General features: G+C 37.4%; 1 protein-coding gene across 2 annotated transcripts in view; it reads right to left on the bottom strand.

Annotated features, from left to right (window-relative positions):
- Nucleotides 1-21,547, bottom strand: part of Zbtb10 (zinc finger and BTB domain containing 10) — a 38,302-nt gene extending 16,755 nt beyond the window's left edge. The window contains exons 1-2 of one of the 2 annotated variants that reach the window (XM_076835472.1): nt 21,306-21,547; nt 7,824-8,712 (exon numbers count right to left, since the gene is read on the bottom strand). In XM_076835472.1, the coding sequence (XP_076691587.1) occupies nt 7,824-8,712; nt 21,306-21,401 (985 nt within the window). In that variant the 5' untranslated portion in view covers nt 21,402-21,547. Of the gene's footprint in view, nt 1-7,823; nt 8,713-19,404; nt 20,408-21,305 lie in introns of those variants that run through there. The other variant, XM_076835471.1, reaches the window with a different exon arrangement.
- Between the last annotated feature and the right edge of the window lie 4,329 nt (nt 21,548-25,876).

Here is a 25,876-nt window from a genome sequence, read left to right as displayed (position 1 = left end):
CATTTTTTCTCCTTTCAAGAAATTCAGCTGCAAATGGATATGCATATACTTATATATACATATTATATACATCACCCTTGACAGTTCCTATACCACTGAGTTTCTCCTTTGTATTATTCAAAAAGACTTGTTTCTGCCACAAATCGTCCCTAACATGTCTTCCCATGCACTACCCAAATTCATGAACAATTCTCTTCAAAATTTCAGTCTTAAATGCAAATATAAACAGATCCTTTCATCATCGCTGGGGATACTGTCAACTGAAGAATGCTTTCCTAGTATGCAAGAGGCCCTGGGTTTAATCCTAGCAACACAAACAAAATTCCTTTCTCAATCTGTAAAACAAAATTTATAATTTATTAACATGGCATACAAGATAGTTTCACAGGTTGCTATAGTCCTCTTTCTGTTCTTTTGCCTGGCAAACTCCTATGCAATACAAGATCCATTAAAGTTTTCTCTGTGAGGCTTTCTCCAATTCTTAAGCAGTTAAGAGGGGCCTCCAACTGTACTCTTTGCCATAATTCTAAATCTTATTTTAATATTTTCACACTATACCAGATTTCTTCTTTTTCCATGCCCCCTTTCCCTATAGAACTAGGAATTGAATAAACCCCCAAAGCCATATTCCCCAGCCCTTTTATTTTTATTTAATGACTTTATTTATTTTGTGATGCTGTGGATCAAACCCAGGGCCTCACACATGCTATGTGAACACTCCACCACTGCTACATCTCCAACACCTCTCTCCCTGCCTTTTTGTGTTATTTTTGAGACAGGGTCAAGTTGCTCAGGCTTGCCTCAGCCTCCTTAGAATCATAAACATGTAGCCCACCATCATATGATCAGCTGCACCAGACATATATCTACCCCATAACCACACTGTTGTGAATTAGTTCCAGGTAAGAGACTCCTCAATGTTGACATTATCTGGCCCTAGTTTCTTAGAATTAAAAAAAAAAAAAAAAAAAAAAGTTTGTTTTCAAATTTCTTATGACCTAAAAAGATATTTCGGAATTTCCCAGGAAACTAATATTTGGTTATAACATACATTTTTTTTTGAAGAGTAAAGCTGAGAATAAAATTTTTATCTAATTACCTTACTGTATTAAAGCCAAAAATTATAAAAACCCTCAGGAATTGACATTTATAAAGGTTAGACAATTTAAGTCACAAAAATGCTCTTATAACTGGGCTGGAGACGTGGCTCAAGCGGTAGCGCGCTCCCCTGGCATGCGTGTGGCCTGGGTTCGATCCTCAGCACCACATACAAACAAAGATGCTGTGTCTGCCGAAAACTAAAAAATAAATATTAAAAAATTCTCTCACTCTCTTTAAAAAAAAAAAAAAAAAAAAAAAAGCTCTTATAACTGATTAACTGATTCATATAAGCCTTCTTCAGCTCCCAGATTCAGTCTTGGGATTTCAAATTTATGAACAATGATTACCAATAAAGCCATCTCTTAGGCCAAAAGAGGCATTCAGAAAAGAAAAGCAATAGGAAACTGAATAAAAGTAGGAGAAAAAAGATGGCAAATTATTTCTACTATTACTACCACCATGACCCTTTTTAAAATTAAATATTGAAGATTCTTATTTAGAATATCTTATAGCCCAATAACTACTGGACATTTCTTTTTAAAAGGAACAATAGGTTTTCAAACTTTCAATAAGTTTCCAATGAAAAGTAATTTAACATTTGACTTGTATCTCATCTTTTACAACTTAGTCCATACAAAAAGGATACCTGAAAGGTTTAGCTGAACATCTGGATTATCCTGAGAAAAAAAATAGATTCAGGTCCATAAATCTACTATATATGAAAACCTCCGAGTAAAAATAGAGAATACAAAGCTTTTCCACATTTTGTAAAAGTGATAACTACAAGAGCCCAGTGGGGTCACTTGGGTAGCATCCTGTAACCAAAACATTTATATTTTATGCAATAAAACAAGAATATTAACATTTAAGAAAATACGTTTAAAAATACCTAAGTAACTAGGTTTTATTGCCAAAATGAATAAGAAAAAGCTTAGAAGCCTTTGATTTCAGAACTATGAAGTATTAGTTTTACTACTTCTTTCCCAATACATATGTTGTTTGAAATACACTCAAGACTAGTTAGTGGCAGAACTCACCCTAAACCCACTTCATTGACCAAATCCAAATTCCACATATATTTTTAACCATATTTAAAGTAGTTTGTACACTAAATTTATTTGGCAGTCAGCATAGTGGAAGGTGTCAAATCAGATGGTTTATGCTGGGAGTGGTCAAAAACATCTGTAATCCCAGAGACTCAGGGATGCTGAAACGGGAGGACCACAAATTCAACGCCCACCCCAACAACTTAGCTATAAATGCTTGAAACTATGTCATTAGTGAATCTAATGATGTAAAAATTTCAAATATTTCTCATTAGAAGTCTAGGTGAGTGAGAGAGAGGAACTTTCAGACTTAAAATAACTCTATTACCTTTTGATCAAGTAAAACTGCCTTATATTTGAATTCCTATATGGCATTGAGGGAGGAATCAACCATCTATATGGAACTATATCAACTTCTGTCAAAAATAAAAGTCAATTACTGTATATAAATAAATCTACTGGTGGGGCTGGGGTTGAATGCTTGCCTCACACGTGTGAGGCCCTAGGTTTGAACCTCAGCACCACATAAAAATGAGAAGGTGAAATGAAAGTATTGTGTCCAACTACAACTAAAAAATATTTTTAAAAAAATAAATCTCTTGGTGCACTTACTAGAAAACACTTGACGAAACTGTCCTACTTGGTGTCAACTTTCTAAAACCCCAATGGAGAAATTCCTTTCAGAAGTCAGTTCTAAGAAAGTTTGTCATCCTGAAAAACTGTTATACCTCTTCCTTTTAAGAAAGGATGTTTAGTGTCTTAGAATCCATTAAAAACTTAAGGGCTATCATACCTTTACCAGGACTAGCATTCATTTTACTTTTTTGCTAATATTTACTTATACTTTGCTAACTTGCTTCTGTCGTTTCAAAAATCTTTATTCAAAATGAGGTGTGTCAGCACCCTACAGAGTGTAATTATTTACAATAGGTGGAAACTCATAGTATGACTGGTATAAATACAAAAATCTAGACCTAGAAAACCAAATTACATTATAGGCATCAATATCAAAAATGGGATTAACACCTAATTTACTCTGATTATATACAACTGCTTGCATGAATATACTAGGTAAAACAATTCAAGCATTCATTTCCACAAATTAATTTCTAATTGTAGATTTTTATCTACTTTATTTGGCTAAAATATAATGTTTTCTGTTGCAAATCAAAAAGACAAATATTTGAAATTTTTACATTATTAGATTCACTAACAATATCTCCGCCCCCTTTTTAAATTTTTTTAATTGTAGACAGACACAATGCCTTTATTTTATTTATTTATTTTTATGTGGTGCTGAGGATTGCCTCACATATGCTGGGCAAGTGCTCTACCACTGAGCTATAACTCCAGTCTGTCTTTACCCCCATTTGATTACCCAGATTTTAGTTTTTGCTGACAATTATTCCACAACCTAATAAAAGAGAAGTTTCTAATCTTCCTGAGTTCACGTATAAATGAATCTCAGTAGTGAATTACAAAACATATACTAGCTGCTTCTTCTTAAAAAAAAAATCTGAATAAGATCCCTGGTAGCTTCTGATACACCTTATCTTAATCTTGATGAGGCATGCAAATAGCATGCTTCAAGATTATATATCAAGAAGATGACACTGTTATTAGAGCTATGGCTTACAAACTAACTAAAAGACTTAAGGCCCTAAGAAAGTCACAGTTCCTCCCCCAAGGTACCACAAACCCACTTGTGTCATGCTTTGTTTATAGACTGAATAATTCACTATGATTTTTCAGATGTTTTCAGTAGAACTTTAAATTCATTTAAAAGCATTTATTTAAACCATAATCAATGGTGTGTGTGTGGGGAGGTTCATAACAATGTTTTAAAGTTAAAAGGGACTAATTATTTAAAAAGGCAGGGATCACTTCACTGGTTAATAACAAGGTTTTAATGTGAGATGGTCCTAAATATGACACCTGCCTCTATTTTTCTAATAGAAATGACCTTGGGAAAAGCCTTAACTATGGTAAATACAGATCCACTGTGCTCTACATTGGTCAGAACTTTCCTGGAAACCTAAGTCAACTTCCTGTATTCACAAGGTGGGAGGAATAGAATTTGGCCTAGGACTTCTGGGGAATTTTTTAAATGTCTAACATTTGGGGGGTTATTGGGTAGATTAGAGGTTGGGTTCAAATTACACTACTGAAAAATGGCAGAATTAAGAAGTTAGGGAGAAGGAAACTTTGGCTACATTTTAGAGGACTTCCTAATCACAATCATCCTATACTCAAATAGGCTGATTAGAAAGGTAATCATAAGTATTCAAACACAATGACTGAAGCTATAAGCACACAACATAGGAAAACATACAACCTCTTTCCCAATTTTAAGAGATTGAGGTGACCATAATAGTTCTGTGCTTTTATAGTTGTCATTTAATTATCATAATAATCCTATAAAATAAGCACCATTTTTAAAGGAAGAGGATAACAGTGAGAACAACTAACTTAAGTTGATCATGGTAACATAATGTGTAAATGGCAAAGCTGACTTTCAAGTCCAATACATCTGACTCATTTTGGGCTCCTTTTCACTGTCTCAGCAGATCTCAACCTTGACTCACAGTAGAATCACCTCTTGAACTTAAAAGGAATAATGGTCAATTTAGAAGCACTAGTAAGTTCAAATGATTGGAAGGTAGCACATTGCTAATACAAACAAATTTGTGAGTTTAAGTGCAGATACAAAGTTCTATCAATGACATAAGAATAAAATTATCTTTTATAAGATGGTAAGAATTAAAACTGAAGACATGGTTGACTAACAGCAGCTAGTTTAAAACAGACCTGCTGGGCATAGTAGTGTATGTAATCTAAGAATCTCAGGAGGCTGAGGCAGGAGGATCTTGAGTTCAGAGCCAGCCTCAGCAATTTAGTGAGGCCTAAGCTGTTTAGCAAGACCCTAAGCAGTTGAGCAAGTCCCTGTCTTTAAATTAAAATATAAAAAAGGGATGGGGATGTGGCTCTATAGTTAACCATCCCTGGCTTCAATTTCTAGTAAAATAAAACAAAACAAGACATAATCCTAAATTTAGTATAGAACTAATCTTAATCCTATACAAGGATGGTGAGAAGAAGCTAGGTAACAATTGCTAATAGTATTCCTATTTTTGAAATATGCATTGGGATTCAATATTTGTGCTTTTCTTTAAATAAGTCCAATCATATAGTTTTGCCATCAATCAACTATTACTCAAAAGAACACCTTATTCTTTAAAGGAAATGCATTGCACATATTTGCAAGGGCTTAAGTATATATATGTATAAATGTATGTATTTTAAAATATCATAAGGTCCCACCTTACTGGAATAATCCATGCAGCAGTAAGTCAATGTGGCCCTAATGTGGCAACTCCATCTAGATCTTCTATATTAATAATTAATAACAAAGTGCCATTAATATTTTATTTAACAAAAAAGTCTCAGGGATCTTATTTCTAAAAACTTGAAATACAGTACTAGAAAAAACAATAGCAAATACTATTCACTAACATATATACTAATTTTCACATAACTAAAATTTCTACCAAAAAAATAATCCACATCCAAGAATTAAGAAAAACCCATTTCACAGGTTTACTATGGCATTTTGATCCCTGGAAGATAAAATAATAATAATAATAATTCTTTTTAATAGAAAGTATTCCATCCTCAGCCAGGTGCAGGGGCTCATGCCTGTACTCTCCAATGACTCGGGAGGCTGAAGCAGGAGGATTGCAAATTCAAGGTCAGTCTCAAAAATTAGCAAAGCCCTAGCAACTTAGTGAGACCCTGTCTCAAACTAAAAAAATAAAACAGGCTGGGGATGTGGCTCAGTGCACTTTTGGGTTCAAACCCTAGTACCCAATAAGAAAGTATTCCATCATCAGATGATCATCATCATGTAAAAATCAGTCAATGAATAGTCACAATGTTCTGAGATACAAGCACTTGATAGTAGTGCCCAAGCCTAAGAGGTATGTGTAGGAAGAAACCTCAAACTCACTGAGCTCCTTCTTCAAATAAAATTAGGCACAGCCAGATTAAACTAAAGATAAAAATTTCTACTCTTTCTATTCACACTCTTAATAATGGTCTTCCATCTCATTCCATAAGAAATCCCCATCATCAAGGTGATATGCTAAGATTCTCGCATACATTCTTTTAGGAATATACTGAAGAAAAGGTTTTCAGTGGCCTCTCTTCTAACTAATGCAAAGGAGAAAGAAAATTAGATGGTGTAATTGGATAAGCTTAAAATATTTCAGTTTCTATAAAATCTGTAATGAAAACAGAACAGTAGTTCTAAACAAATTAGAATAATTTAGTTGGGCACAGTAGTGCATGCCTATAATCTCAGTAGCTCAGGAGACTGAGGCAGGAGGATTTTGAGTTCAAAGACAGCTTCTGTAATTTCAAAGCCCGAAGCAACTCAGCAAGACCCTGTCTCTCTAAATAAAATATAAAGAAGAGCTGGGGTTGTGGTACAGTGGTTAAGTGCCCCTGGTACCAAAAAACAAACAGAAGTTAGAATAATTTCACAACTATTTAAATTGTATAAAATAAATATTTTTAAATACAGCTGGGCACAGGGGCACACACCTGTAATCCCAGCAACTTGGGAGGTGAGGCAGGAGGATCCAGGTTTGAGGCCAGCCTCAGTATTTAGTGAGACTCTGTCTCAAAACAAAAAATAAAAAGGGTTAGGGATGTGGCTCAGTTGTAAAGTGCTTCTGGGTCCAATCCCTAGTACAAAAAAAAAAAAAAAAAATTAAAATGCAAAAAAGACAAAGTGTTAACTAGGTCTTACAAATGTTCCAGAATGAGCCAGGCATGGTGGCACGTGCCTTACTCCCAGCTACTCAGGAGGCTGAGGCAAATGATCACAAGTTGGAAAGGCAACCACTTAGCTATATCTGTCTAAAAATAAAATAAAAAGAACTGGAATATGTACTGTGTACCGTGGTAGAACACTTGTAGAGTATGTACAGGGCCCTGGTACTGCCAAAAAACAAAAGGTTCCAAAATGACAGCATGATTGTATATAATGAAAAAGACTATCTTTTCTAGTACTAATAAAATAATTACTACAGAGGTTAAAGATGAGAAAAGTCAAAGTAGTACACACAGAGTTCACATTCCTTAATAATACAGACAGTTCCCAATTTAAGATAGTTCAGCTTAAAAATTCCCAACTTATGGTGTACAAGTGCACCCACACAACCATTCTTTTTCACTCTTAGTACTTAGCACTTATTATAAAATAGGCTTTGTGTTAGATAAGTTTGTCCAACTGTAGCCTAAGTGTTCTGAGCATATTTAAGGTAGGCTAAGCTAAGCTATGATGTTCAGGGTGCTAAGTATATAGCATGTTTATATGACCTGGTAGTTTTTTTTCTTAGTTCATGAAGCTATAACTTCATCTTAAATCAAGGAGTATCTGTGTATGTGATGCCTGGTTATTAATACCAACTTTTGAGAAACTCACATATACATGTTTGAGAAAAGACAAAAATAAACCTAAAATTTTTAGGTTTGAATGATTTCTCCCTTACTCTATTACAGACATTCAATGAGTACTATTATTTCTATAATAAAATTTCAATTAAAAATATGATTCAAGATTATAGACCATTAGAATGAAAACTGATTTATCTTTGTATATACAATATTTACCTGGTTCCTCCTTAATGATTAGGGTCTTATTTTCTTCTGGATAGGCAACAGGTGGCTGCATCGCTGAGCAATCTTCTAAATTTGTTTCATTATTAGGTGGTATATTATAAATAAATCTCTTTGTAGTTTGGTTTTTCCTCCTTGTTTTGCCAGTGTCTTGAATTCCCTGGGAGACCATGTTATTCCAAATAAATACTTTTGTTTGACCTTGAGATTCATTTTCAGCCAATTCAGGAGAACCATCCTGGACCCAATTACTGTCATTCATTTGGTAGTTTTCTATTTGGCCCTCGTCGACATTACAACCATCATTTTCAATTTTTATATTACTTGCCAAATTGGTAAGATTCCGTGTTGCCCAAAAGCTGGCAATTTTTTGATCCCGTGAAGACAGATTATCTCTATTAACTGGTTTTCTGTTATTGTAGTCCACAACTACAGACTCCGGAGCTTCTGATTTAATGCTTATATTTAAGGCATCTTTAATGAAATTTCGGCAAGTTTGAACAACTTCACTCATTTGAAGGTAGCTGGCCACTGTCATCACTTCAATGGCATTTTGGCTTGTGAGCACCAGGTTACCAGAATACAAGAAGTCCAAGATGACTGAAAAACCTTGAACTGCAGCAATATCTAAATGGGTAGTATTGTTTTGGTTAGGGCTTTCTTTGTTTGAAACGCAGTATAAAGTCTTAAAGAAACGGCTGCCTGCAACCAGGATGTTCTTATGAGCTTTAAAGATTTTCCCGCTCACCACAATGCTGACATCACAAAGAATGTCTTTCTTTCTCTGTTCATCTAGTTGTCGAAGAAGTTGATAACAATAAGAGTTCTCATTTGGCCTACTATTAAAGTCACAGTACCCCTCCTCTGGTGGAATTTCTGATTCCTGTAATTGAATAAAAAACATTAATATTACATTTTATTTACATTTTAAAGTCCTTAACACAAGGAAAACATTTTCATTAACAATGTAAGTTTTTAAAATGTACTAATCAAACAATCTTGTAGTCAATCATGCCTTGAGATTAAAATGATCATCATCCCAAATATTAAAAGGAATGGTGTGAATAGTATGGTGCAACCCATTGCTATTAAAAGATAAATGGAACATATCTGACAGGATCAGCAAGATCCATTGATTTTTCTTTTCAAATATAAAATAAAGACATGATTTGAGAATTATTTAAAATTAAATTCAAAACAGCAATTATTTTCTTAAGAAACTTTCATTTATGGAAATCAAAATAGTTTGCTTAATCTCTTAATAGGAAAGTAGCAATCTCCTCTATGACAGAACATAAAATATCCAAGTTATAATACAATGGACATATCACCTAAGGTCATAAAACTATAAACTGCAAGATAAGTTAACATTTCTGAATTTAAAAATCTTATAATTTTGCTTATCAATCATATAGGTATTCACTACTGTTCAATTTTGCATTGCTCTAGATGAATTCCTGTACAATAATTAAAATTGTGTGGTTCATTATAAAACAAGATCTAATTTCAGAATGCTATTTGTACTATAGTTATTAATCATGTGTTCTTGGAAAAGTCACTATCCCTGAGTTGTCTTCTTAAATAACAAAGCAGAACTACAAATATTAGTTTTAACAACCTTTATGACTTTCTTCATTCAATGACTATGCTGATAAACTTCCTTCAAGCAGAGCTATAATGTCCCTATAATCCTACATAGTGCTTTGCTGTTATTAAACTTTGCTAAATAACTAATCATTTTTTTCCCAAGAGAAAAACTACTAAGACATTTCTAGTAGAAAGGATGACAGAAGCTGGGCATAATGGTGCATGCCTATAATCCCAACAGCTCAGGAAGCTGAGGCAAGAGGATACCAAGTTTCAAGCCAGCCTCAGCAACTTAGGGAGGCTCTAAGTAATCTATGGACCCAGTCTCAAAAAATAAAAAGGACAGGCTGGATATGTGGCTCAGAGGTTAGGCACCCCTGGTTCAATCCCGGGTGGTGGAGAATAAGGATGACTGAAAAGGCTGACCTCGAGTGCTAAAAATTTTTAAGTGCTAAAATTAAATGCACAATAAATGAAGCTACACACATACATACACACACAAAATCTATTTTATGAGAACAGAGAAAAACATGGAAAAATACAGGTCCAAAAAGGACCTGAAGAGAGGAAGCAGTGGTAAGGAAGATAGGACTGCAAAAGAATTCTTAGAAACGTTATTCTAAATGGTTGATTCTTAATCACAAAACTCCATTTATCAAGGAAGCTGAGGAAGAATACAAGGTTAGCCTTACCAATTTCAGGAGACCCTGCCTCAAAAATAAATAATAAAAAGGACTAGAAATGCAGCTAAATGATAAAGCACCCATGGGTTCAATTCCTCATACCAAAAACAAAAACAAAAAACAAACTTCATTTAACCCAACTGCAGGTGTGGCAAATGTATAGCTTTATGTCTGAATCCTGGTCAAAGGATGCTATACACAAAATAATAGCAATTCTCTGAAACTAAAACATAGCCCATTTGAGAATTTCTGTGCTATTTCCAGGCTTGAGTGGCCAACCAAAAGAAACAAAATATTAGAATTCCAGAACACTTCAATGTTCCATAGGGATAATGGAGCACTATAAGACTGCTACAAAATGAAGGAATCAGAGTAGAAAATTTCTTTTCATTTTCACTTGACTTTTAGCAGTTTCCCTAACCCCTCCTTCATCTCTCAGATGCATAATGCCATTCTACCACAGCAAATCTCCCCTCTCCCCATGTCCCCCAACATCATACCAAAATGTTCCATGCTCTCAATTAGCTATTTCTCTCTCCTACTCACTCAATCCTCTGTAAAAATAAATAATAAAATCAAAACAAATCCATTCATGAGCAAACTTCCAAATTTTTCATTTTTGGGGGCAGATGAGGGAAGAGAAGTGAAGTTAAAGGGTTTTTTTGTTTATTTTTGGTGGTGTTGAGGATCAAACCAACAGCCTCATACATACACACAAGCTCCAAGGGGTTGCTTTACTTAGATCATATATATAAACTAGTTTGGTGTAAAATATCAAAACATTAAGCAAATGGTAATGAAAATATTTAGTGCTCATGAATATAAAGAACTAAGACAATACTAAAATGCCTATAATAATTACAATTAACAGAATAATTTTCAATAAAGCCTCATACTGTTTATTTAATCTCCCCTTTGAGACTATTTGAATGAAATTTTGTTAATTTGTCTATGCTCTTTACAGAAAATTCTGAACATGAATAGGAATCTTCTTTTAGTGTAAGCCTGACACTAAACTTTATTATACATGCTGTACCTAGTCAGCAAGCTCATTTGGTTCAAAGTTCTAATAGATATTTCAGTAAAAGCATCAATATTTGAAAGAAACAAAAATTTTAAACACTGAATAAAAATTTGGCAGCACATCCATAAAGTGTTTGTGGAAGCAGCAAATTAACATTTACAAATCAAGTACCACTTAATGTTTAAATAACAAGCAGTTGGAAGCCCTTTGGGAAGTGGTTATGTCTAATTGTAACCATCTCCTAGGTTATAGTCAACATGTCCTGTATTTTCTGGATGGGTCCCATCAATTTGTATAAGAGTCTCTGCCTTCATCACACCACAATGTTCTAATTTTTTAAAAATAACTCAGTCAAAAGCTTATGTACCAAATATTTGCCCATTCTATTTTGACATATCAAACACTATGCAACTGCTATTTTTCTCATTACTACTGTACAAGAATATTAACATTCCCTACTTTTACAAGCAATACCAGCAATTTCTTTTCACTAATTATTAAAGGACTATGCTGTGTTTCAAACAACTTTTAAATATGCCCTTCAAAATGAACTGTTTCCAAGTCAAGAGTATGTGTACTCTCCAAGGAGATTATTATTTAAAGAATTTGAGCAATACAGCTAAATATGCACATAATAAAATAAACTGCCAATATTATTTGCTGAACCAAATAAAAGTTAAAATATTCTTAGTACTAGTAACACAATCTTACAGTAGATTCTTAAAAACTCCAGGTACTGCTCTCTTTGGTTTCTTCAATATTCTATTTCCACATGATATTTTGGTGGCATTAGCTATCGCAGATAGTTTTTAAATATAAAGTTGAAGTTTAAATATCTGCACAACTGGTCTCTTCAAGCGTAGGAACTATCTAAACAAGAAGACTTTAAAGACATGGACATCCAGACCTAAATATGAAGTCTTATTAATCTGCGAAAAGGCTCAAGTAAAATCATTAATTTTAAACTGGATAAGACCTTAGGATCAGTTCTTCCAAAGTTTAGAGAAATGTCCACTTAAATTTTAACTTATCTTTATTTCCACAGGATGCTAACAAATAAAATTAACACTTTACTCAGAGGAAAAAGCTCTTAAAAGCTTAAAAAAAATCCTACTTTACTCATTCATTTAATAGTCATTAACAGATTACCTACTTTTAGTCAAAGCCTATGCTTAGAAACAAAATAATTTAGTTTCAAACTTTAAGTTAGTGTTAGTAGAGAGAACCTTTAGGTACTGAAGAAAATAAATAGATGTTATAAGAGCACAGCCAAGGTCTTCTATTCCAGTTTTTTTTTTATAGGTATTTCAATGTTTTTTGAGAAGAAAGGAGATCTTAGCACACTCAAAGAAGAGTGAATAAGAGGGTGAAATAGATCCTAAGCAAATGAGACAGCATGAGGGAAAAAAAAAAATCCTAAAATGGTCAACAGAATCCCCAGAATTCTAGATCCATCCAAAAACTTCAAGGTGCCCCGCTCATCCACTTAAGCAAATATGCACATTTTTTCGAGGGGTAAATGTTCATCATTTTCCTCAGATTTATGAAAGAATCAGATCCCTGAAAGATGAAGAAACTGCCCAGCACAGTGGTACACACCTGTATTCCAGCAATTTGGGAGGCAGAGGCACAAGGATCAAGTTTGAGGCCAGCCTGGGTAATTTAATGAGACTGTGTCTCAAAATTTAAAAATTCTTAAAAGGACTGGGATGTAGCTCAATGATAGAGTATCTGAGTTCAATCCCCAGTACCACCACACCACCATCACCCCCCACCGACAAAAAAAACCCAAAAAGCCCAAAAAATGATCAAGAACCACTGCTATGGGGGGGGGGGGTGTGGCTCAGTGGTAGAGTGGATATTGTGTCCACCTACAAGTAAAAAATATTAAAAAAAAAAAAAAAAAAAAGAATCACTGCTATGGGAACCTTACAGAGTTTTTAGAGTGTAAAGTGTATGTAAATAAAAGCATGGGATATATTTAAACACAAAAACAGAGATAGACACACATATATAAATTAAAGCCGGGGATTGAATCCAGGGCCAGAGTTTTTAGAAGCAATATGACAAGACTGAACTGGTAGGCAGAAGATGTGACTGTAGCAGCAATGTGGAGAATTAACATCAAACCAAGTCTGCAGATCCTGTGACCAATACTGAATCTACTTTTAACAGTACAATGGACGTACAAGCAACAAGAACCTTAAGTAGGGAAGACAGATATTAATGGAGGGTGGCAGCAATGTGGAGGATTAAATCAAACCTAGTCTGCAGATCCTGTGACCAATACTGAAGCTACTGTTAATAGTACAATGTACATACAAGCAACAAGAATCTTAACTAGGGAAGACAGATATTAATGGAGAGGGATAGGCAGAATCTAATAAAAAACTGAAAGGTTAAATCAGCAGAATTTTTAAATTTTTTTTAGTTGTAAATAGATACAATACTTTTAATTTTATTTTTATATGGTGCTGAGGATCAAAACCAGTGCCTTCCACATGCAAGGCGAGCACTCTACCACTGAGAACAACCTCAGCCCAAATAGGCAGAATTTAAACGATGAAATAAATACACAGGATAAAAAGGCAGGAAGGAAAACCTGTCCTATCTTTTAGCATTCTAATTTGAGAAATTAGATGCCAACTTGTAGAGAAAACAAGACCACTACCTGGTCTCAGCCCTTGTAAGGAACAGAAGGAGAGAAGCTAACTTTTGCTGCAAGTAATACAAACTTCAAACAGCTTAAAATCAATCCATTAGTGAGAGGAAAAGGTTGTTTAGCTAAAAATCAACAAGTAATATTTACTTCTGTACTAAGAATTACAGACCTTTTTCAATAAATGATTAGCAGAGAGGACATTTCCAATACAATCAAAGTGTAATGTAAAAGTATTAAAACGTTCAAAATCTGCATTTTGTTGCAACCCAACCAACAGCATGTTAGAAGAAAACATTAGTTTCCACTTCTAAATTCAGATTTTAGGGGAAAAAATCAAATTTGATTTATAGAATATGACAATAAACGAGGCTATGGCAAATGGGATAATAAATAATACCTGCTAGTGATACTAATTATAATAGTTGGTAGAGAAAACAGGAAGCTCTACTCCTTTGCAGTCTTCTATCACCTCTATGATGTCCTTCAGTAATGACATTCTCTTTTGTAGCTTAAGCAGCTCCCCAGAAATTCTAATTCTGTGGTGGTGGTGAGGAGATGAACTTCATGTAATTTTAACATCCAGCCAACTCTGATTATCAAAGATATGCTTCATTACTAGCTCCCTCCTCAAATTCTAAACAACCCACAGCACAAAACACAGGTGCCACTAACCAAAAACACATACACATTTGATCATACTTTTCTCCTACTTAAAACTGCTATTGTTGCCCATTTGTTAACAGAATATGCAATCTTTAAAAAGAGATCCTCATGACCTATTCACACTTAATTTTTCATCCTGCTCACTAACCAAACTATCCCTTTTCTCAGATACATGAAGACACCATTATTCACTTTCCTCATGGCTGCTTCAAACTGCAATGCCAGAATGCCCTTTCCTCCTTGTCAATGCCTATTTATTTAACATAGTTCGGTTCAAGAACCAATTCTGTGAGCTTTTTTCCAACCCACTGCATGTAAAACTGATTGCCCGATTCCCTTTAGTGTCTTCACTGTACCCTGAACATGACAGTATCTTATTTTTATCATCATGTCAGTCTGTTGTTACTAGATTACAAGTTCCTTGAGGGCAGAGAAAATCTTATAAGTTTTTTTTATCTTCAGTGCTTTGCTTTTACCTAATATAGATAAATTTAAGAAGTAAGATGCCAATCCTAGATATACAATAAGGTATATTACCAAACATTTGAAAAACAAGGATTTTTACTTACACAATGAATAAATGAATTACAATCATTATACAATGGTCATTTATTAAACCACAGGCTCATCCTTAAATATATTATTTCTCCTTTTCAAAGGTCTTTCAGACTTTCTTCCTAAATGGTTAGAACCTTGAAGGCCTAATTTTTGCCCAAAATAAAAAGGCTGGTAGACATGACTTATCTTCTTTATTTGTTCCACCTGGCATCAAAATCTCAATCAGATCACTGATCTGAATTCACCATTTCTGGATGTTACAGTAATTATTTGGGTGCATGTTGTAGGCTTACTAAACCAGAAAGGGTTGACAGAAGGAATGATTTAGGAAATGAAAATTTCACAACTGGGCAGAAAGTGGTTTGAGCTGGTGAGACAGTGGATGCCCCAGGAGGCTAAGGCAGGAGGATCATAAACTTGAGGCTAACCTATGTAACTTAACAAGACTCGGCCTCAAAATAAAAAGAAAAAAGGGCTGGGGATGTAGCTCAGTGGTAATGTGATCCTGGGTTAAATCCCCAGTATCAAAAAATAAAAATGGTTTGAACCAAGACACAGAAGTCAAAACTGTAATTAAAGCAATTTTAGAGTCCTCTGGGCCAAATGGTCAAATCATGAATGAGCTAATCATTGACTCTGACTATGAAAAGATAATCCAGTTACTCAAAACTATAGATCCCAGCTGAGCATAGAAGCAAAGGCCTATAATCCAACCTACTTGAGAGACTGAGGTAGGAGGATCACAAGGTTGAGACTGATCTGGGCAATTTAGCAAGATCCTATCTCAAATAAAACAAAGGCTGGGGATATAGAGCTTAGGGCATGCCTAGCATGGTAGTGGTTAAAATCCCCACTACAAGAAAAAGAAACTGTAAGTCCTTACCACTACCACCCCACAAAAACCAACAATACATTTTCCTCATATCCAAATACAGAACACCTCTAACATAGAAGGTTCAGAACACAAATTCAGAAAGCATGTTTAAAAAGACTCTCCAGGAGTAGTCTAATTTAAAGAGTAGTCTAATTTAAAGAATACAAATGGTCATCATGCCTACAGTTCCAGCTATTTGGGAGACTGGAGAATGGTTTCAGATCAGGAGTTTGAGGCCAATCTGAATAATTACCAGGAGATCCCCATCTTAAAAAAAAAAAAAAAAAAAAAAAAAGGTCAAAATTTTTCTCCCAGCCTTCTCCCATGTACTGGAATTGAACTCAGGGCCTCTCACACTAAGTCTCTCTCAAATGTAGGGAAGCAATCCATCACTGAGCCATGTATCTCTAGCCCTTTAAAAAAAAATTTATTTTGAGATGGGGCCTCACTAAATTGCTGAGGCTGGCCTTGGACTTGGGATTTTTTTTTTTGCCTCAACCTCCCAAGTCACATATGCACATGCAATATCATATACAAAATACCAAACTTTTTAAAGGTTATGTTCAAATATTTTTGGTCACCACCAAAAAAATTAACAAGCGACTTTTCTTGTTTATAGAAAGCATGAGAAATAAAAATAACCCTTCGGGATAATTACTAAGATACTCAAACACCTCTCAATAAACCAGACCTTTTTAAAAGAAAAGGGGTTGGGGGTATATCTCAGTGGTAGAATGCTTGCCTAGCATGCACAAGGCCTTGAGTTCGATCCTCAGCACCCACCAAAACAACAATGATGGAAAAAATAAAGGGAGTGAACTACTTTAAGTCTCTAAATTCTTGCCCGAATTCCAAAATTCTCAATTTAATGTTAAAACAATATAAAGCAAATGCAAGATATTCTTTGGGAAGCCAAGAAAAATTACATAATGAGGGGCAGGCTCAAAATGGCTAAGTCTGGAAAATGGTTTGTTCTCTAGAATCAAGAGTGAATCCATGAAAAAGACTTCAAAGCTGAAAAAAACTGGTGACACTAACTTATGATGTAGCAGGCCACAAAAAAGTTCTTAGGGTTGGAGGTGTACCTTAATGGTAGGGCACTTGCTTAGCATGTGTAAGGTCCAGGATTCAATCTCCAGCATTGCCCAAATTTAAAATTGTTAAACAAATCTTGTATTAGATGTTTGCCTGTATTAAATATAAGTAATCATGACAATAAATAATCATTCTTATTTACTAAGAAATTATATGTTGCCAAATATACTTTGTATACATAAAGAAACAAGTTAATTAATTTTCCTGTTAGGAAAATAAGAGGATCAGGACCCAAGGTCTTGACCTTGGGCAAAAAAAAAAAAAAAAAAAAAATCCTCTCACAGACTGTGTTATACTGCCTCCTATAGGTAATCAAAGCCTGGAGGACAACAATACCACAGTACTTGGAATAGCAAGATATCCCCTAAACTAGGTTAGAATTTAGAGAAATGAGGAAGATCAAAGTGGAAACATCCAAAATCCAATCAAAGGAACCAAATGTATATCTTTAAGACAAACAGGACTTTAAATTTAATAGGAAAAAAAACTTTCTAAAAGTAGATAGCCTATAGATTATATCAAAGGGCAATTTCCACAGGGAAACAGGGAAGGAATAGTTCAGAAGTCAAGTTTGGAAAATGTTTTAACTATAAATGAATTCTGTGATCCACCCATACTAAGAGATACACCCATACAAAGTCTACCATAAGGGTACCCAACTAACTCCCCCATCCTCTGACTTCAGGTTCACTAAGCAGCTAATTATAATTTGTATTCCCATTCAGAGAGAGACTGATAAGAATAACTGGTCCACTGTAGATTAAGAAAATTCATTCCAATTGTCTTTTAAATTTTTTCTAAATACCAAGCTACCATAATTGAGAAAATTAAGCTTGCATTTTCACAAGTTATGGGCCTCTATTTTCTTATAAATAACTTAAGAAATACATTAACCCTTGAATGCCTTAGATCACTCTTTTTGTGAAATGGAAACAAAAATACTTTGGACTAAAGTTAATGTGTTTTTGGTACATAAAGATAAGAAAATGTTCTAGCTCACTCAAATGCCCAAGTTCACAAAGCTAGAAACAGCACAAAGCTGGGATCTGAACTCAGATTTACTCCAAATTCATTATTTTCCCACTATAACATTCCTAATAGGCTCTAATGTCAGTTGTCCCCCAGAACTTTACTTAAACTTTCTGGGTTTTATTTCTCTAAAAAACGACCTTCCTTCTAGGGCCGAGGCAACTGAAATTTGTGCCCTACTCCACCAAAAAAAAAAAAAAAAAAAAATTTCATCCCTAACTTCCAAGAAAATTTTGGGCTATGTCTGTGGGGTTACTGGTGTACTTAATTAACTCCAGTATAAGTGTACTGAATGGCAGGATTGCTCCCATAAACACCATAGCAAGGGATTAATACCTGAGTAGAACTACTATCTGAGCACTGACTTTCTAAAATCAACTACTGGCTATCAGTACAAAAAGAATGGATTTCATCCCCCAGCTACAAGGCTGTCTAAAATTAAAGTCATAAAAAGGAAGACTGATAAACAGTCTTGAAAAGGCCTACCAAGATGGTTAGGTTACTAACTTTTGACAAGAAATGTTAAAATAAGGACTAAAAACCCACACAACTTTGTAACCAAGGACTTGTGATTTTTCACAGTTTGGTAAATAAATTCCCTAACAGTCCCAATCGAATGCACAATATCTTCACGTAAAACACTTCCAATGCTAAGTTTAAAATACTTCATGTAAACTGTGTTTACAAGACAAAGTTTAAAAAAATTAATATAGAAATATCGTGGAACAGAAATATGAATGAAGTGAATAAAAACAATTATTTGACAAAAGCAAGCTTGGTAAAGAAGGTTCAACAAGTTCAATAGAGATGAATTTAGTAAAATGATTCACAGGAGAAAGGAGGGTTATTCAAATAACTTCCTCTATATTTACATACAACTCTCAGATTTCACATTATCTTGACCTGATATAAGAATTTTTTCGGGTGGATGTTCTCCTCATAGAGGTAGCGTCTAAAACTTAAGGGAACTTTTTAATCCACTCTTCGCAAAGCGTTGCCAGATTTGACTTCCTCTAAACACACCAAATATCTAGGAACCTAAGGCGGCTTCTAAAATCACAGCTAATAATTTTTTAGCCCAAAGTTAAGCTTTTAGTTTAAAACCTTCAATCTCATTTTGTTAAACTTTCCTTCTGATTCAATCTGATAAGCAGTCTGAGTCACACAAAAAATACAACAAATTCATTGCTAAGATTAGAAAATTCTCATTTCATCCCCCTTCCCCCCCCCCACAGGCAACTTTTCAAAACTTTGTTCCCAGGCTTTCTAAACCCCCACGCTTAAGTTCCTCGCACCTCTGTCAATCGGAACGATGCCTTCGCCCAGGAAAATGGTTTCAATTTAAGTTGATAAGCCTTTCCCCAAAAGACCTCAAAAAGCAGGAGCAGGATATACTGTACCTGGGCGTTGGCTTCGTGGAGTTTGTGCTCGGTGGAGACGTGGTGCCTCAGAAGCAGGGTTTTCTTGTAGTTACGGGTCCCTCGAGAAAGCTCATCGTGCCCCACTTGCGGAAGATCCACGCTTCCCCCATCATCAGGGGTCTTTTGGCACCAGCCGCAAAACATAAGGCCAGTATCCTTTGAATATCGCAGCCAGGGAAAATCTTTGAGCCAGGAGGTCTGGAAAGAGCACTGTAGCTTCTGCATTAGGGACTTGGGCCGCGCGAGCGGGAAGTGCTGGACAGTCTCTCCTTCGCCAGCTCCCACACCGCTGCCCTCCGCTTCATCCCCACCATCGCCGCCCGACCGCCTGCTGCTGCTGCAGCTGCCGCCTTCCGCCCCACTGCCGTCGCCCAGGCTCGCCCCCTCCTCCTCGTCCTCGGTGCTGTCGCTCAGGGACGCGCCGTCCTGCATCAACTCCTTCCCCTCCAGCGCGTCAAGCTCCAGATCCACAGCCGCCGGCCCTCGCCCATTGAAATGCCTCAGGGGCCACGCCGAGGTCTCCGGGCGGCCGCGGCTACTGCTATTGTTGCCGAGACCCCCGCCGCCACCTCCTCGGAAGGCCAGAGTCCGACGGTTCCTTTCCGCTAGCAAAGGGCCCCCCGAGCCACCGCCGCCCAGTGAGGTGGGGCCGACCGCGTCTTGGGGGAGCAGCAACTCCTTGGTTTCCTCGGCGGCGGTGGCGGCCGCCCCAGCGGAGGCCTCCAAGTGTTGGGGCTCCAGGCCCTCCAATTCCGTTTCCTCGTCGGCCCCCCGCCCATTGGGCTGCTGAAGCGCGGGCGGCGCTGGCGGCGGGGGCTGTCTTGGCTGGGGCTGCTGAGGCCAAGCCGAGGCCTCCCCGCCAGCGTTATTGTTCGTGGAACCGCCGCCGCCGCTGGCGGTGACCAACCCGCCTCCTCGGAACGCCAGCGTCCTGCGGTTCATTTCACTGAACGACATGGCGCGCGCCGCCGCCGCCGCCCGGTGCCCCGGCTCGCGCCCGGCCTCGGGCCGCGTCCCGCGCGCTCCCCGCGTCTCCCCCTCCGTTTCGCCCCCGCCCCCGCCCCCGGCGTTCCGGTCTCGCGGGGCTCAGCCTCACCCTCCCGCCCGGCTCGCGCTCGCTCCCGGGGCTGCCGCACGCGTCCGCTGCCGCCGCTGCCGCCGGGCCGCCGCCTCCGGCCGCTCTCCTCGTCCTCCACCCCCGCCCCGCAGCGCTCCGGGCAGCGTCCCGCGCGGAGAAGGGGGCGGGCGGCGGAGCGGTGAGCGGCGAGTCGGGGCGCGTGGGGCCTTCGAAGTTGAGAGGCGGAGTGCGGGAGACCCTCCGCTGCCCCCTCTTTTAAAGCCGCGCGCACACACCGACCCTCCAACAGATATCCTTCCTCCGGGCGCCGAGGAGTCCCGACGCCGCCGCCAGCTTCCGAGGCGCTGAGGGCGAAAGGCACGTTAAACTGCTGGGCTCCGACACATAACGAACCGACAATAAAGCCGGCGGAGCGTTTCCGTCCGACCAGGCCCTGGCGGAGGTCGAATGGCAAATGAACAACGGACCGTGCGCCCACAATGCACCGGGGTAGCAGTAACCGCTGGAGGGGGAAAGGGTGGGGGCCGGGCGGGGGGAGGGGGGCTGGGCTTGGGGTTGGGCTGGGGTGGGGTGGGGGCGCCAGGGGACCGGGAAAGGGGCCGGGCCGCGCCTCCGGCCTGGGGGCGGGGGTGCGGCCGCAGGGAAGGAAGTCGGCTAAGGGGCGGGGGACAAAAGGCCGGGCGTCAGGCTGGGGGTCCCGGGGAGGGGGCGGGCGTGTGCGTCCAGGGCTGGGCTAAGCGGAGGACAAACAGCTGGCGACTGTCAGGGTCTGGCCGCCTCCCCGCTGCCCACACGCACCTACTCGCGCCCGGGACGCGCATTTTCCTTCCTTCGCCACGAGTTCACCTGGGACTTTGGAAATAACTGTGCGGTGGAAGCTGCGCTCCTGCCTTGTCATTTGCTGGGGGCGGGTGGCGGTGGTCAAGGAAGTGAACTTATTTTGTTTCTTCACAAAGACTGGACCAGGCGGTGCCTTTCACGCGAAGAGGTTACAACCACGGACACCTCCTCTGATACACTGTGTGCGCGAGGCAGCACCTCGGGCCCAAGGCAATAATCATTTCACAGAAAACGCACCGCCCCGAGTGTCTTATTGCTGTGATGAAATGGAAATTTAAATAAAAGGTCGAACACGTGCGTTCACTGGGAAGTATTGACATGGGTGTTACATCACCAGCAGCCAATCAGATAACTCCAGTCATGTTTATACTTCTACAAACCACCTTGTGAGTATTACAGTATGTCATAACGTTATAAATATTAGGCAGGGTTTTCCCCGGAGCGGGGAGGAGTCTGCTTATACGGGCGTTGTGTGCGGCTCCGAAGATTGTATGTGACTCCGAAGAGTGCTTGTTTAATGACAAGCATCAATTTTTAAGACTTTTTTTTTAGCAGTTTATATTTCATATGGAATTTTTACATAGAATGATTAGAGCAGATTGAGCTGGAAATGAACCTCCCATAATTATAATCTTAGTGAGATTTTTAAGAAAAAGGTCTTACAATTCCAAGCCCTTAAAATTCTGACTTAAATATTTTAATACGCTAAATTTAGCAAATTCTGAAGTGTTTAAATTCATTTACTAATTTGCAATGTAAGATAAATCTTATTTTGGGGCAAACATATTTCAGGTAAAAAAAAGTTCTCAAAATGGAAAGATTTTTTTCCTCTTTCAAGAAATATGTTTATTAGAAATCGGAACACTAATATAAAATAAGTTCAGAATGATTGTTGAGCCAGGCGTGGTTGAGGCGCACGCAGCTCCAGAGGCTGAGGTAAGAGGATTAGGGAGTTCAAAGCCAGCCTCAGCCACTCTGCAAGACCAAGTCTCAAAATAAAATGTAACAAAAGGGTTGGGGGTGTGGCTCAGTGGTTAAGCACCCCTGGGGGTTCAATCCCTGATACCAAAAAAAAAAAAAAAAGCACGTTAATGTAGTCACTGTCTTAATTTTTTTTCTGTTTTTAAGAGAAGAACAATAGTTAAGTCTTCAAAAAAATAATGTGAAATAGGCTATTTTCAAGGTAGCTTTTAAAAACAAATTTTCCTGAACATATTATAAAATACCATGAACTAAGCACATGCTTGCACATCCAGACTCATATATTGATTGTATAGATTGATTCAAAGCCACTTTCACTTAATTCACTGTAATTTTAGCATCTGTATAGTGGTGTATATCAAACAATAACATTAGTTCTACCTTACAGATTAAATGTAATTTCAATATAAAGAATGACACTACTACCCTCCCACCAAAGGACTTGGACTTTAAGTTATTTTTCCAATGATAAGCTTATTGTCACCTATCCTTGTTGTCCAACTTGGCCACCAGTAATCCACAAGCTTGAAATTGCAATACAGGTCTTCAGGTTGGTGCAGTTTGTAGGTCTATGACCTGGACCTAATTTGTACCTTAGAAAATGAGAGAATTCTCCCTATTGTGCTTTATGTAATTTGTGCCATGTATAAAAGAATTAACAATAATACCATTCTTTGTCCTTAGTGCATTTTTAAAATTCTAGGCATTTTAAAAATATATTGTTATATTTTAACCGTTATAGTCACTTTTCCCATTTAAAAAAGGAGTTACTGAAGTTAATTGCTTAACTGAGATGAAGGTGATGGGAAGTAGAAATGGACTTTTCAACTAAAAAATTTGTTTTCATTCCAAAACTGTTAAATTCAAATCTTTGCTTTCTCTCATCTTATATCCCAATTGTACAATAGGTACTCTATTAGTTTATGCTATTATAATTATATTTGCTTTCTAATAGTGTTAGAATCAACCAAAAGTGTTCAAATTCTTAATGGTACTATTTTGTTCAGACATATATCTTACCTTATGTTATACAAAATCTACATTGTTGTCTGTCTGGAATTGTTTTATCATGAACTGATTAGAAATGAATAATACTAAATTCAAGTGATAAAAATAAAATGCTTAAATTCTAGGACCTCTGCATTAACAGCCAAACAAGTACCAGTCAGTCTGGTGTGTGTTTGTGAGTGTGTGTGTGTGTGCGCGCGCGTGCACATGAGCACACATACATACTTGTGTATATATTTATCACTCTGTGTATGTGTATAAATATACACTCACACATGCATATATATACATATTCAGTTGTTTTCCTCTGAACCCTGAAGAAAGATTGGAAACCTTGAAGGAATCAGGAAAAAAGTTTAAAGGGATAATAATCACAAATATCTCAGAATACCCGGTAACAAGGGAACTTTGAGTAACAGAAGGGGATCTCCTGCTCTGTAAATGGAGTTTTTAGGAATTCCCCTACCCCTTCCAGTCTCTTACTAGCAAGCAAGGATCTGTTCTCCCCAATAACCCATATATGTACCGTTAGGGTTCTACCATATTTAAGGGAATTCCCCCTAATGCTTACCAGGGGAACCCCTTAAGAATGGGGCATCCCCAACCAATTTGTCCCCTAATTTCACTTCAGGCAATGTAAAACTGCTGGAGGTTATGCTTGATGTTGTCCTCCCATAACTCTGATGGTGATTAGCTCAGTAGTTGATCTTTCATGATCAGACTGTCCTTGGTAGAGGTATGTTGCGTCTATCAGCATTTTTGCCTCTTCAGGGTCTAGAGACAATCACCTATGATGCTATCAGTGGAAATTGACATGATCATCCACCAGAAGGATGTATGTGAGGTTAGGGGACCACCTTATACTCCCCAACCTATAGGCCCAGGCTGGCACAAAATAGGCAAATAAATAGTAAATGTTTATTGGGTAATTTACTGCATCTTCCCTTTCGATCTATTTTGATAGACAAACTTTTCTTCTGTTTGATTTTTATTTTTCTTGGTTAAATAACAGTTATTCTTCAAGTATTGAGTTAATGTTTCCATTGCATTTACATTAAATGTAATAAAATATTACATTAGTTAAAAATTATTACTAGTACCATTATCTATGTAGTTACAGTGAATTACCATCAGTTTACACAGTGTCCTTGTGAATTAAATCAAGGTATTATTATTATACCTTGATTATTATTATCATTTAACACATGGAGAAACCCTGGTACAAAAAGGTTAACTATTTTGTTCTGGGTTTTTGAGGCAAAAGTTAAGTTTATAAGGTTACCCACAAGAGTAAAATACCCTTCCATCTAAGGCACCCTTTGCCACTAAAGTATGTATTAACAATGTTATATCTGCATAATTTTTAACTACACAAAATTTTTAAATTTCTTGTGCAAATATGCTTATTTCCAGACTTAAGGACTAACATGTAATATAGTCTTCCTTTTCAGTGCCTAGCTAAAATTGTATTTTGGTCTTTATAGGTTGGATCCTAGCATATTTGTTACATTTATTACTATGTTTAATATCATTAAATATTTTAATGATATACATAATTGATTAATCCTTCATTGTTGAACATTTCATTGTTTACACATTTTTGTTTGGTTTTTCCACATAACTCTTTAGTGACCATCCTCCTTGAAAGTAAAACTTGATATGATAATTGCTTAAGACAAATTCTAAAAGAAGAATTCCTGACAAAAAGAATGAACATTTTTATAAATAGAGATTTTTAAAGTGAACTACGAAAAGAAATATGACAAAGTCTTTATATCACTGATATACCAAGGGCCATTATAAATAAAATTTTAAAAACACAAATATACACAAAGGAATATATCGGAAAATTACAGAAAAAGAAATGCAAATACTACAGTTCAGACATTTGGGTCTTCTCAAATGTATTTCTTTTTTTAAAATTTTTTTTAGTTGTTGATGACCTTTATTTTATTTATTTATATGTTATGCTGAGAATTGAACCCAGCGCCTCTCACATGCCAGGCAAGTGCTCCACCACTGAACTCCAGCCCCAGCCCCAGGGTCCTTTAGAAAAGTTAAAACTTTTCTAAACCTCAGCTGGGAGTGGTAGCTCACACCTGTAATCCCAGTGACTCAGAAGACTGAGACAGAAGGATATCAAGTTTGAGGCCAGCCTCAGCAGTTTAGGGAGGCCTTGTCTCAAAAAAAAAAAAAAAGAAAAAAAAAAAGAAAGAAAGAAAAGAAATAAACCAATCCCCAAAAACCAGGACCAAATGTTTTCTTTGATAAGTGGATACTAATCCATAAGGGGGGGCAGGACATGGGATGAGTAGAGGAACTTTGGGTGGGGCAAAGGGGAGTGGGGAGAGGTGAAGTACACCTTCAGTCTGATCCTGAGGTATAGGAAAGATGGTGGAATGAGATGGACATCATTACCCTAGGTACATGTATGATTGCACGAATGGTGTGATTCTACTTCAGTACAATCAGAGAAGTGAAAAATTCTCCATTTGTGTTCAAAGAATTGAAGAGCTTTCTACTGTCATGTATAACTGATTAGAA

The sequence above is a fragment of the Callospermophilus lateralis genome, chromosome 16, assembly GCF_048772815.1.
Source record: "Callospermophilus lateralis isolate mCalLat2 chromosome 16, mCalLat2.hap1, whole genome shotgun sequence".
Classification (NCBI taxonomy): Eukaryota; Metazoa; Chordata; class Mammalia; order Rodentia; family Sciuridae; genus Callospermophilus; species Callospermophilus lateralis.
This window is presented reverse-complemented; position numbering and strand designations above follow the sequence as displayed.